The sequence below is a fragment of the Xyrauchen texanus genome, chromosome 48 (genome assembly GCF_025860055.1).
Source record: "Xyrauchen texanus isolate HMW12.3.18 chromosome 48, RBS_HiC_50CHRs, whole genome shotgun sequence".
Lineage (NCBI taxonomy): Eukaryota > Metazoa > Chordata > Actinopteri > Cypriniformes > Catostomidae > Xyrauchen > Xyrauchen texanus.
Genome location: NC_068323.1, coordinates 1,987,001 through 2,000,491, shown reverse-complemented (window position 1 = coordinate 2,000,491; position 13,491 = coordinate 1,987,001). Strand labels below are relative to the sequence as shown.

General features: G+C 40.0%; 1 protein-coding gene across 1 annotated transcript in view; it reads right to left on the bottom strand.

The window, feature by feature from the left end:
• The window catches only part of LOC127639455 (NACHT, LRR and PYD domains-containing protein 3-like), a 42,748-nt gene extending 29,564 nt beyond the window's left edge, over nucleotides 1-13,184 (bottom strand). The window contains exons 1-6 of the mRNA XM_052121509.1: nucleotides 13,096-13,184; nucleotides 12,321-12,425; nucleotides 11,075-11,153; nucleotides 6,856-7,051; nucleotides 3,741-5,574; nucleotides 1,168-1,338 (exon numbers count right to left, since the gene is read on the bottom strand). Coding sequence (XP_051977469.1) covers nucleotides 1,168-1,338; nucleotides 3,741-5,574; nucleotides 6,856-7,051; nucleotides 11,075-11,153; nucleotides 12,321-12,388 — 2,348 coding nt within the window. The 5' untranslated portion in view covers nucleotides 12,389-12,425; nucleotides 13,096-13,184. The remainder of the gene's footprint in view (nucleotides 1-1,167; nucleotides 1,339-3,740; nucleotides 5,575-6,855; nucleotides 7,052-11,074; nucleotides 11,154-12,320; nucleotides 12,426-13,095) is intronic.
• Between the last annotated feature and the right edge of the window lie 307 nt (nucleotides 13,185-13,491).

The following is a 13,491-nucleotide window of genomic DNA, read 5'->3' as shown; positions in this document are numbered from 1 at the left end:
TAAATTCTACAACCTCAGGGTTGAGTCGGTCTCGTCCCGTGTTTTGTCAGGCCCAAGCCGGTAGAACTCGGTAATACGGAACAGTCGACCGGGTGTTCCGCTTGCACCTTGCGCCCTTCACCAAGTTGATTCAGTGCGCCTTCTTTCCCAGGTTAGCCACTAAGCTCTCGCTTCCTGGATGCTCTTCCTCCCTAGCCCTCTGGCCGGCGAATTCAGTGGAGGAATTTGCCGCCAGACCCACCACGAGTCGAGTGCTCCGTGTTGGGCTTGGGCTCCACAGACATAGTTCCCGCTTCAGGCAACTCCCTGTGATGTATTTTTCGAAAAGAGAAAAGGTGCGGCTGGCCGGCTGGCTCCCATACAAGTCATGTCGCCTGTTCCCGTACGGGTGCTGGGAAACTAGCGTTATATGACACCTTTCATTGGGGGCATTGGGGAGGGTTACATGCAATTGACCCAGCTGCTTCTAGCACGCAGCAGCCTGCTTGCACCTGGCTCGGCAATCATGTAACATGGGTAGTGCTTGGCGTTTTGAAGTGGTACCCCTCGTGTCACTACAATCGACACAACGTCGAGTGAGTGACAGAAGGGGAACGTCGTGGTTACTGTTGTAACCTCCATTCCCCAATGGAAGGAACGAGATGTTGTGTTCCCCTTGCCACGTCACTATCCCTACCACTGTAATGCGCCGTAACCTTATTCTCGGCTCCTCAGTGAAAACCTGTCTGACATTCGTTCGCCCGCTCCCCTTTATACCCGTATATCCAGGGGCGGTGCATGCAAATTCTGTCTGCCAACTTGACATTGGCCTTTTCTCAAATTCTGAGGTACGCGAGGCTCTCAGAAGAGACCTGTTGTGTCAATACAATCGACACAACGTCTCGTTCCTTCCACCGGAGAACGGAGGTTACAACAGTTTGAACACCTCTGTAATGAGTCTTAATTTGAATTTCTATTCAGTCCTGCGCAGTGTTGCTCTGAAATGTTTTATGGCACATATGCCAAATATGTGTATGCAACCATTTATGTCATTGTATGTACCAAACCAAAAGCCTGTATATGTTAGTTTAGGCATGGATACATACACCGTTGCAGCCCTAATTTACAAAAATGTTGTAAATACTCTCACATTTGCAGTGTTGTTTTGTCTTTTGTTACACAACCTACCTCAGTTTCTCCAATTTACATTTTTTACTCTCCAGTCCAGCACAAAGCAGCTTCACTCCTGAATCCTGCAGATTATTATTGTTCATGTTCAGCTCTTTCAGATTGGTATCTGATCCGAGAACTGTAGACAGTGCTGAACAGCTTTTGTCTGTTAGGTCACAATCATTTAGCCTACAAGGGAAAGTCAAAAGACTTTATTACATTGAATATATACAATATTTTGCTAAATAGAAGTAGAAAATATATTTTCAAACTATTATTTTTACACAAACAGTAAGAATACTTTAAGGAAAGTGGGATATACTGACATTGCAACAGTTCTTATAGATCAGTATATACTGATTCAGTAACAAATTTACTAGATAAAAACAAATAGCTTTAAGGTTGACAATTAGTTAAATATCTGAAAAATAGTTTTATGTCTCTGATTAAAGGTGGATTTTAGCTAGATGACTGTAGTTTGTAAAAGTATCTTGAGGTAAAGCAGTGGTTCTCAAAGTGTGTGGCGCGCCCCATGGGGGGGCTGTAGAGGTTTTGTAAGGGGCACTGAAAACTGACCCGTCCTCCAATCTCATTCACATTCACCAAAAAATAGTGACAATACACAAAAGAAACAATGTGCACAATTGCTTTTCCTCTGGCTTTTCTCCTGCATTATTTAAACTTTTGCCTGCCACCACAGCACGTCCTGCACACGCAGCTCTCGACAGCCCAAAGTATTCATAATATCAGGTGTGCAAACAGCACATATGCAAACAAGCCGATCTCACGTGCGCACCAGTTTTAAATGGTTGAAGATGTGAATTAATACTTAAATTTCATTGTGTTTCAAGGATGAAAAAATGCAAAATCCTTTTGAACGACGAGGTGAGTATATGATGCCAGAATGGTCAGTTTTTATTTCATTGGTTATTTAAGTTTGTCAGTATCATTAATCAAGTGTAAATTATTGTCCAGAGGTCCTGGCAGTGTGTAGACATCGCTGTCTTGTGATACTTGTAACTTTTTTCAACGCTGGCGAGGACAGATCAATCACAGTTGTTTAATATTACTGGATGATGATTTTAAAAATAATTTTATAGAGTCTGATGAGGCTTATTTCCATTGACAGGTTTGAATCCTTGAAATGATCAGTTTTTTATAAAAATAACTACCTAGTGTAAAACTGTCTCCAATTAGATAATACATGTTCTGATATTTAAATGCAGATGAAAGGAGGATTCGTTTTTCTGAGTGGCCAAGGGCCCCCGGTCTCATGCAATACAGTGTCACAGTGTGGCCCGACTGTGCCTCTCCTGACTATCTGTCTCTTCTGAGTGTCTTGCAGGTACCACGTGGAGAACGCCAGCTCCGTTACCCAGACAACAGCTTGTTCTCCAATTAATCCATCAGTGGCAGCACCTGCTCCCAAACAACCCTTTCCTACTTAAGCTCCCCTCATGTTCAGTCCAGTGTTCAATCGTTTGTTATTGGGCTTTGTCATGTGTATCTCCAGTCGGTCAGTTCCTGTACCAGTTATTTACTTCAATCGTATTCTGAATATTTGTTTTCCAGTTTTAGTTCTGTTGTTTTTCTCCATTGAGATTTTTTTTGTTTGCTTGTTCTTTGTATGATTTATGTATTAAAGCCCATTTCATTGCCTCCCAGCATTTGGGTCCTGCCTGGCTCTCTCCAGTCATGACATACAATAATTTGTTAACAACATTTGCAGTTTGCAATGTGTTTATGCTCAGGTGTTGCTCCTGCTCCAGTCTCACTTTATTTATTTATTTAATTTTATTGATGTTTTTGAACATATATAGGCATCATAATTATTCACAAATTAACAAAACAACCTAGTGACAAAAGTTAATTGATTTAGATCCTTTTTTTGTGAACACTGTAACTGATTGTTCAGTTTTAATTGTATTTTTAAATAAAATTTTGTCGCAACATAAAGATGAAAGAAAATGTAATTACATTTTTAAAAGCATTTTCTTTCTTCAGTAAAAACGTGAAACATGTATTTATTTGTTTTTAATCATTTTCTAATCGATTATTGGATGCGAGGGGGACATGATCCGACAAAAATTGAGAATCATTGAGGTAAAGAATTTGGGGGTTAATGATTCGAGCATTGAAGTTGGATTATAACAGTTTGTCATTTTTAGCACATCTTAAAGAGAACAGCATACTGGAGAGTCACTAAATATGGGCCTATGTCCTGCATAATCTGCTGAATATGATCTAAAACATGATGCTGTACATCTTTTCTCTGCTTTCTCTTTCTTTGCTTCAGAATATAATTTGTATACACAATACATAACTATAAAGCCAAGTGTAAGATATGTGTAGCATTACAATTGAATTGCACTAGATTGTGTCCTTTAAATACAAAGATATTTTTACAATTCCACCATACAAAAGTTGTAATAACTCATCACATGAAGGACAATAATTTTGACATGTGTTTATCAAAGTATTCAATTTGGTATATTATGAAAAATTTACTATAGATTTAATATATAAATGTTTTTTTGTTGTTGTTGTTGTTTCAGATGATTGTAAAAATGTGACTTCACTAAATTACTTACAAAGCTCTTTTGGAGGTTTTGACAACTTGCACTAATCTACAGAGACACTCGTCCGATTTCTTGAATTTCTGAAGATCAAACTCCTCCGGCTCCTCCTCTGATGTCAGAAGCACAAAGGCCAGAGCTGACCACTGAGCAGGTAAGAGGTCAGTAGATGAGAGACTTCCTTCTCTCAGGTGATTTTGAATCTCCTTCACCAGAGTTTGGTCATTCAGTTCATTCAGACAGTAGAACAGATTGATGGATCTTTCTGGAGATGCATTATATTCAAATTTCTGCTTGATGTACTCAACTATTTCAGTTTTGCTCTGCTCATTGCTGTCTTGTTGTGTCAACAGACCTCGTAAGAGTGGCTGATTGGACTCTAGTGAAAGACCAAGAAGGAAGCGAAGGAAAAGGTCCAGGTGTCCATTGTCACTCATGAGTGCCTTGTCCACTGCAGTCTTGAGCAAATCAATCATTGTTTGACATTTGTTTTCTTGTTCTGTGCCATCTTGGAAAAACACACTTTTCTTGTTTGTGTCCAGAATCAGATGAGCATAAAGAGCCGCCATAAACTCTTGAATGCTCAAATGAACAAAGCAGTACATGGTGCCAAGAACAATCCCTGTTTCCTCCTTAAAGATCTGAGTGCACATCCCAGAGTACATGGATGCCTTGGAGGGGTCAATACCACAGTTTTCCAGGTCTGCACTGTAGAAGATCAAGTTGTTTCTTTCCAGCTGATGAAATGCCAGTTTTCCCAGAGAACGGATCGCCTCTTTATCCCAGGAAACATCTGGGGAATATTTTCCATTGTATTTTCGGCTGCTCTGCTGGATCTGAAAGCGAAAAAAGTGTGTGTACATTTGTGTCAGAGTCTTAGGAGTTTCATCATCAGCACCAGATTCCTGCAGTGTTTTGGAGACGTCATCAGTCTGATTGTTCTTGTTATTTCTTTTTTTCTCCAAAATGTTCTGGAGAACTGTGGATGAAATCCAGCAGAAGACTGGGATGTGGCACATGATAAAGAGGCTCTTTGATTTTTTAATGTGATCAATGATTGTGTTGGACAGATTCACATCCGTGAATCTTTTCTTGAAGTACTCCTCCTTTTGTTCATCACTGAACCCTCGCACCTCTGTCACCCGGTCAATATACTCAGGAGGAATCTTACTGGCTGCTGCTGGTCTGGTGGTTATCCAGATGTGAGCAGAAGGAAGAAGATTTCCCTTGATGAGATTGGTTAGAAGAACATCCAGAGAGGCTGGAGATGTGACATCACGACAAGTCTCATTACCGTCAAACTTCAGAGGAAGTCGACATTCATCCAATCCGTCAAAGATGAAGAGGACGTTGAATTTATAATTTCTTGCGAGGTTCACACCTTTTGTCTCTGGGAAAAACTGACTGATAAGGTCCATCAAACTTTGTCTATCTTTCTCCTTCAAGTTCATCTCTCGGAGAGGAAGAGGAAATATTAAGCTGATTTCCTGATTTTCATTTCCTTCGGCCCAGTCCAGAACAAACTTTTGCACAGAGACGGATTTTCCGATACCAGCAACTCCTTTTGTTAATACAGTTCTTATTTCCTTGTTTTGTTCAGGATGTTTAAACAGATTTTTGCACTTAATCTGTATCTCTGGTGATTCAGTTTGCCTGGAAGCTTTCTCCATCTGTCTTACCTCATGTTCAGTGTTAACGTGTTCATTACTACCCTGAGTGATATAGAGATCTGTGTAGATCTTGTTTAAAAGTGTGGAGTCACCATGCTTTGCAATTCCTTCAAGCACACATTGATACTTCTTCTTCAGGTTTGATTTTAGTTTTTGTTGATAAATGAAGACCAGCTCGTCTAAACACATACAGAAGTTCAACAACACAATGTAAACAGATATATTGATAGTACTTTAATCTCCTACATTTCACAAGCAACAATATGGCATTGTGGAGCGGAGGGGGGCGGGGCCGGTCGGAATATCACGCGCCCGGTCCCCAATCAGCCTGATGAGGCGCGCGAGGGATAAAGGCGGCCGGTGACGATTGTTCGAGAGAGAGAGAATTACGGACATGTCCATCATGTGTGTTTGTTTATGTGTTTTTGAGTTTCTCATTAAAATATAATTTATGTTGACAAGTCGGTTCTCGCCTCCTCCTTGCCCATCCTTCAACAGTGTTACATTGGTGCTGAAACCCGGGAGGAGGAGGGATGCCCGTCGCAGAGTCCTCGACACTGCCGCCCACCCAGGGAGCCGCTGCCATCTGCCGGGGACGGAGTAGCCCGACCGCCCGGATGCGGGTACGGCCGTCGTCCCGGGGCAAGTGGGGACTGGATACCCCGACCGCCTGGAGCGAGGAGCCGCTGCCGGGGCGGAGGAGTGCCCTGCCGTCCCCAGAGACGCTGGAGGGGTCGAGGGAAGACCGCCGTCGCGAGGGAGGAGGGAAGAAACTCTCCGACCGCCGGAGCTGTAGAGCCGCTGCCAGGGGCGGAGGAGTGTCCCCATTTGCCGCCAGAAAAGCGGAGGCGCGTTCTACCCGCTGGGGGTCGGCGGTTTCACTCGGTTCGCCCGGTGTTGGAGCGGCTGTCGTCCGCCTGAGTGTGGAGGAGTGTTCGAGGACCACGCGACGGTACATCAGAGAACCGGTGAGTGAGCTTTTTCTCTCTCTCTCTCTCTCTCCCTGTCGCACCGTGTTGGCCTTTTCCTCGCCTATTTTTATTTTTTTTTTGTTGTTGTTGTTGTTGTTGTTGTCTTCCCTCCTGTCTCCTCCCAGGGCGAGGAAGGCGGGATGACCACGCGGACGCCAGATACACCCCGCCCCAGGGATAGGGGGTGTACGTCATGCCGGTGGCACCCGGCCTGAGATAACGCCGGGAGGAGTGTGGAGCGGAGGGGCGGGCCGGTCAGAATACCACGCGCCCGGTCCCCAATCAGCCTGATGAGGCGCTGAGGATAAAGGCGGCCGGTGACGATTGTTCGAGAGAGAGAATTACGGACATGTCCGTCATGTGTGTTTGTTTATGTGTTTTTGAGTTTCTCATTAAAATATAATTTATGTTGACAAGCCGGTTCTCGCCTCCTCCTTGCCCATCCTTCAACTGTGTTACAGGCATATTGTAATGTCATGAGCTACTTACCTTCTAGAATATCAGCAAATTCATCTTGTTTCATACTTCTCAGGAAGTAAAGTGTGATATCAAGAGCCGCTTCTCTGATATTGTACATGGCCTCTTTAAGATCCTTCACAAAGAATTGTGTGTTTTCCTTTTTTATTATTTTCTTACACTTTTCCAGCTCATTCTTCAGAAATGTGATTATTTTGTTCTCAAGTTCCTAAAAACAAAGCAAGGGGAAAGGGTAGAACAACAACATTATAAATCTTGCATAAGAAACAGCTGGTTTTAATTGGTAAAGGTAACGTGGGTAATTTCTGTGCTACTAATGCTACCAAAAGGAATTGGTAAAATAAACATTGTTTTAACATTTGTTTTTCAAATATTCCTGTCTATGAGTTAATGAGCATGTTTACATGCATGTTGCTACACAGATTATGATTATGCCAGCAACATATTGTATGTGGTCATGTACACACAATAAAAGGCATAAGAATAAACCGATCGACATGGGTAGACTTTTGCCCATTATGAAAATTTAGCGTTACATGTAAACACCCTAAACGCCATTCTTAACCGCATATCCAAATGTGCGGACATGATGAGTGTATGCCTCTTCATGATTTGATTTACGATTTCAAAAGCTGAAAATAGCTTGATTATTTCACGGCATGTAAACATGTTCTTGCTTAGTCAGGTTTTTTAAATAAGATGATTTTTGTGTAATCAGCATATCTGTGTTCATGTAAACATGCTCACTGATGTTGTGTTGGGCTCAAACAAACAGATCAATAATTTTATAGCACCACAGATACACAGGGTTTACAGATCTTGGAGAAATCAACCTGAACAAGTTACATACTTCAACTTTGAGCATTTAATGTCTAGAAAAAATACACAGATAGGCAGCAGTGAAATTCACAACGAAGCTATGATAATGGGAGACAGAGTACCAAATAAAATACTATAAAAAACGAATTAACACTTTAGAATACTTTTTCATACTTAACAGGTAACAATGCAGGAATGAATGCAAAAATGTTTAGTATTACTTGAACACTTCAATCACAACTGTTAACTAATATAGAAACACTAATAACTATTCATTGTTGTAATCATATTGACTGTGGTAGTTCACTGTTAGCTAATCGATATTTAATGAATTTGAAGACAAGCTGAATGCAAATGGGAAAAGCACAAATTTTAGGTGAATTATGAAACTATAAGCGACCCTGTCAAAATTTCTGTAAACAATCTGTAAACATTTTCTTATGATTTTCTGTTGATAAGATCGTTGTTCAGAGATCACAGATACTGCCTATGATTTGTCTGAACCTCCGATTTCAATATATCTTTTCTCTCATTTTTACAGATATTATTGGTCAACTTAAGCCTGCCACTTGTTTTCAAGATACAGTCAGGTCCATAAATATTGGGACATCGACACAATTCTAATCTTTTTGGCTCTATACACCACCAAAATGGATTTGAAATGAAACGAACAAGATGTGCTTTAACTGCAGACTTTCACCTTTAGTTTGAGGGTATTTACATCCAAATCAGGTGAACGGTGTAGGAATTACAACAGTTTGTATATGTGCCTCCCACTTTTTAAGGGACCAAAAGTAATGTGATAATTGGCTGTTCAGCTGTTCCATGGCCAGGTGTGTGTTATTCCCTCATTATCCCGTTTACAAGGAGCATATAAAAGGTCCAGAGTTCATTTCAATTGTGCTATTTGCATCTGGAATCTGTTGCTGTCAACTCTCAATATGAGATCCAAAGAGCTGTCACTATCAGTGAAGCAAGCCATCATTAGGCTGAAAAATCAAAACAAACCCCTCAGAGAGATAGCAAAAACATTAGGTGTGGCCAAATCAACTGTTTGGAACATTCTTAAAAAGAAAGAATGCACCGGTGAGCTCAGCAACACCAAAAGACTCGGAAGACCACGGAAAACAACTGTGGTGGATGACCGAAGAATTCTTTCCCTGGTGAAGAAAACACCCTTCACAAAAGTTGGCCAGATCAAGAACACTCTCCAGGAGGTAGGTGTATGTGTGTCAAAGACAACAATCAAGAGAAGACTTCACCAGAGTGAATACAGAGGGTTCACCACAAGATGTAAACCTCAAAGCCTCAAAAACTGGAAGGCCAGATTAGAGTTTGCCAAACAACATCTAAAAAAGCCTTCACAGTTCTGTAACAACATCCTATGGACAGATGAGACAAAGATCAACTTGTACCAGAGTAATGGGAAGAGAAGAGTATGGAGAAGGAAAGGAACTGCTCATGATCCAAAGCATACCACCTCATCAGTGAAGCATGGTGGTGGTAGTGTCATGGCGTGGGCATGTATGGCTGGCAATGGAACTGGTTCTCTTGTATTTATTGATGATGTGACTGCTGACAAAAGCAGCAGGATGAATTCTGAAGTGTTTCGGGCAATATTATCTGCTCATATTCAGCCTGTTCTTCAGAACTCATTGGACGGCGCCAGAGGCGTTTCCAGCATTGAAGGACATCCGGGGCTTAGCCCAGACCATTTTATTTTCACACTAGCAACCACTTCTCTGTAGTCCAAAGCTGGTGAGAGGGTTGCTCTGGCTGGGCCTGTTTCTACAGTTCCTAAATCTTCCACTCTAGTTATATTCTCGACTAACTCATCCTCTCTCCTCCCTGAATCATCTGTGATGCAAAAGAACAGATATATTACATCCCCTATATTATAGTGAGTAAAGTGAAGTAAAAAATTTTTTTAAATATAAATAATTTATATTTTTTGACATAAATAGTCAAAATGATGTATAAGATCCTAAGTTAAAGCAATACATGAATAACTTTAGTCTAAGTTCATTGACACACCATGGCATCGAACTATATATAATTCTCCATGTTCATCTGTCAAAATCCTTTCATTAGGATCATTGGGATAAACAATGTTTCACTTTTAACTTTCTCTAAAGTAAATTGACTGATTAATTGTTACCAGTTTCCATGCCTGATTCTGGCACATCTTTGCTACCCTCAAAGTGTATATTTACTACAAACTAATATCACAAAACAAGTCACACATACATTTTATGCTAATGCTTATTGGTTATCCTTAGAGAAAACAACACCTGATAAACAAGAAAATTATGCTCCGAACAGGACTCGAACCACGGTCTCCAGCGTGATAGGCGGATGTGTTAACCACGAGGCTGAATTCTTACCCACTAACTTCTTTTGGAAATTTTAGAAGCCTCATTTGCTTCATTTTTGCTTTCTTTCCTGCTAACTGCTGTTAACTCGCCACTAAGTAACATTAGTTGATGTCAGCTCTTCCCCTACCTGCTGCATATTCAACAGAGAGGAAGAAACGGAGTCGCCCATAGGCTACCGACAGCAAAGAAACTTATTCTATAGGCTGGATTATGCCTATGTCTATTTTTACAGGCTGTATGCAGTATGTGCAAAGCCAAAGCACAATGAAATAAGGCAACTTATGATTTCGGGTGTTTACATAGGCTATTGTCCGGTTTCATATTTGTCAGTCAACTTTTCGAAATTCATTCGGGGCTTCACTCAATACATTTGGGGCTGAAGCCCCGGCAAAATAGGCTGCCGCTGCCTCTGGACGTTGCTTCACTTTACAGATGGACAATGACCCGAAGCATACTGCGAAAGCAACCAAAGAGTTTTTTAAGGGAAAGAAGTGGAATGTTATGCAATGGCCAAGTCAATCACCTGACCTGAATCCGATTGAGCATGCATTTCACATGCTGAAGACAAAACTGAAGGGAAAATGCCCCAAGAACAAGCAGGAACTGAAGACAGTTGCAGTAGAGGCCTGGCAGAGCATCACCAGGGATGAAACCCAGCGTCTGATGATGTCTATGCGTTCCAGACTTCAGGCTGTAATTGACTGCAAAGGATTTGCAACCAAGTATTAAAAAGTGAAAGTTTGATTTATGATTGTTAATCTGTCCCATTACTTTTGATCCCTTAAAAAAAACAACAAACTGTTGTAATTCCTAGACCGTTCACCTGATTTGGATGTAAATACCCTCAAATTAAAGCTGAAAGTCTGCAGTTAAAGCACATCTTGTTCGTTTCATTTCAAATCCTTGTGGTGGTGTATAGAGCCAAAAAGATTAGAATTGTGTCGATGTCCCAATATTTATGGACCTGACTGTATATATATATAAATGATTATTTTATATATATATAACATTTTTAAATGAAAATAATATTTTCCTACCTGGAAGATCAAAAGGAGATTTTGTTTGAAGTCCTTGCTCGTTTTGTGAATCTTTGAGTCTGATGTATCATGTTGAACCCTGTTAACAAATTTTTTTTTAATAAATTAACAATACAACATTTCAATACATAATTTTTGGCTTTTCACAAAAGGATAAAAATGGCAGATAAGTAAAGATTGATTATGTTTTCATGCATAGCTCACAATCTAAATAGCTTTAATGGTATTCCTTTATCAGGGTAAAGCCAAAAACGATCAACACACCTTGAGGTTTGGTGAGAAACAACCCAAAATCTAAGCGTAACATTCTCTGCCAAAATTAAGTACTTTTAACTGGCAACTGAGGCGATGGCTTCAATATACTGCTATGAGAAAGATTTTGGCATTAATAGCGGATGGGGAAAATGCTGAAAATACAAAATAATGGAACGATATTTGGAACGATGTATTCGTTTTGAATTTTTTTTGTATATTTATTTTATTATTATATTGTACTGGGTAAATATTTATATATTTAAATATTTTTTTGTATCAAAAACAATTTTTATTGTTACCAACACTGTATATAAATGTTTAACATTATTTGGGTTATTTGTGTAATCGGTTCAATAATAAACACATTTGCAGTCTTTATTGAGAGTGGTGTACATTGTTTTTGATTCATTAATGGAAGGACATTTCATATAGTGTGAGGAATTATATTAATTATATTTGCCAGTGGCGTACTGACAGTAGACCCGCCATGGCAAGCTGCTGGTGGCGTGTCACCTAAAAAACGCTGGCGAACCAACCCGTGGTCTGACCATGGACCGCCAGAAAGAATTTATTATTAACTATCAGCCTAGTAGTGGACCACTGTCGGAAAAGTGCCGGCTGTCGCTGGTGGTCCACTGGAAAAATTATGAGCAAACTGATATAACTGTTCAGTGTAAACTCTGATATCTCTCAGTTTGTGTCCTCACCTGTTCAGAAGATAAGATGCCACTTCTGCATCACTCTTCAGTCCCTTCTGTGCTTTTAGAGTTTTCCACCGTTTAAATTCTGAACCGATATGTACGGTCTCTCTCTGACATTGATTACTAAAAAAATACATAGAAAAAAGTACATGAAGTTTAGAGCTGACTTTAGCGATTTGACCAAGCCATCATCAAACCAACTGGTTAAGTTAGTAAAGTTTTACGATACTCATTCAATTACTTTCTAACGCAGTCTACACATGACCAACAATAAGAAACACATGAAATACCTTTTGGTAGCTGATGGTGTTTCCTCACTGAAGATTGATCCATCATCTTTTGACTGATCACTCTTCATAGACAAAACATTGGATACTGGTGATTCTGCTCTTTCACTAGTGACACAAAGGAACAAAATCATCTCTTGCATACAAGTCTGGGCCCTTATTCACAAAGATTTTTATCTTACCACTAAGAGTTCTCCAAAGAGTTCCTGATTAAGAGTTTTTGCATAAAACCTATTCACAAAATTGGTTTTACAGAGGAAATCTGAATGATAGAGTTGACCTCGTTGCTATGGATGATTAAACTATGGGGTCAGATTTGTGCCAAAACTTAAAGAAATAAAACCTTTTGCAAACAGACACAATTCACTTCATAAAAAACTAGACTCTCAAACAAACAGAAAGTGATTTACAAACACAAAGTGGAATTTAAGAGAAAATTAATGGTAGTTGTCGTGTACCACTGGCTTAAACAAATGGACTGGATTTTACAAATATATAAAATGTGTTTCATATTTACCTATGATGTTTTGTGAATATGGGCCCTGTTCTCAAGCGAAACCAATCTTTATTCTGAATTCTAATACTTGTAACTCCAGCATTTACAAACACTTCAATGGGGATGTCAGGAACAAAACTTTTGAAATGAAAGCCATTTAATATTTTTATGCTCTCTGGAAATGTTCTCTTGGTGATAAATCAAAAGCTAAATATATTTATACTGTCTTATTTATTCTAATATAGTATACATATGACCAACAATATGAAACATGTGAAATACCTTTTGGTAGCTGATGGTGTTTCCTCACTGAAGACTGGTCCATCATCTTTTGACTGATCACTCTTCACAGACACACAGCTGGATAGAGGTGAATCTGGTCTTTCACTAGTGACACAAAGAATAGTGCTATGTGAGATTAGATTTAATGCTACTTTTTACTTTTTGATTAACAAATTACTGCAAAGAACAGAAAGGATATTAAAAAAAGCGAAAATAGGGGTCTCACTTGAAAGCCTTTTACATCTCTGATCTATGAGAAAAGGCCCATGAGAAATTGGCAGACAGAATTTGCATGTCCCGTCCCCCGGACATACAGGTATAAAGAGAGGGAAATGCGTCGGTTTCATTCAGAAATTTTCTTCAGAGCCGACCGGTTGTGTGAGCAGCGAGCTGCGA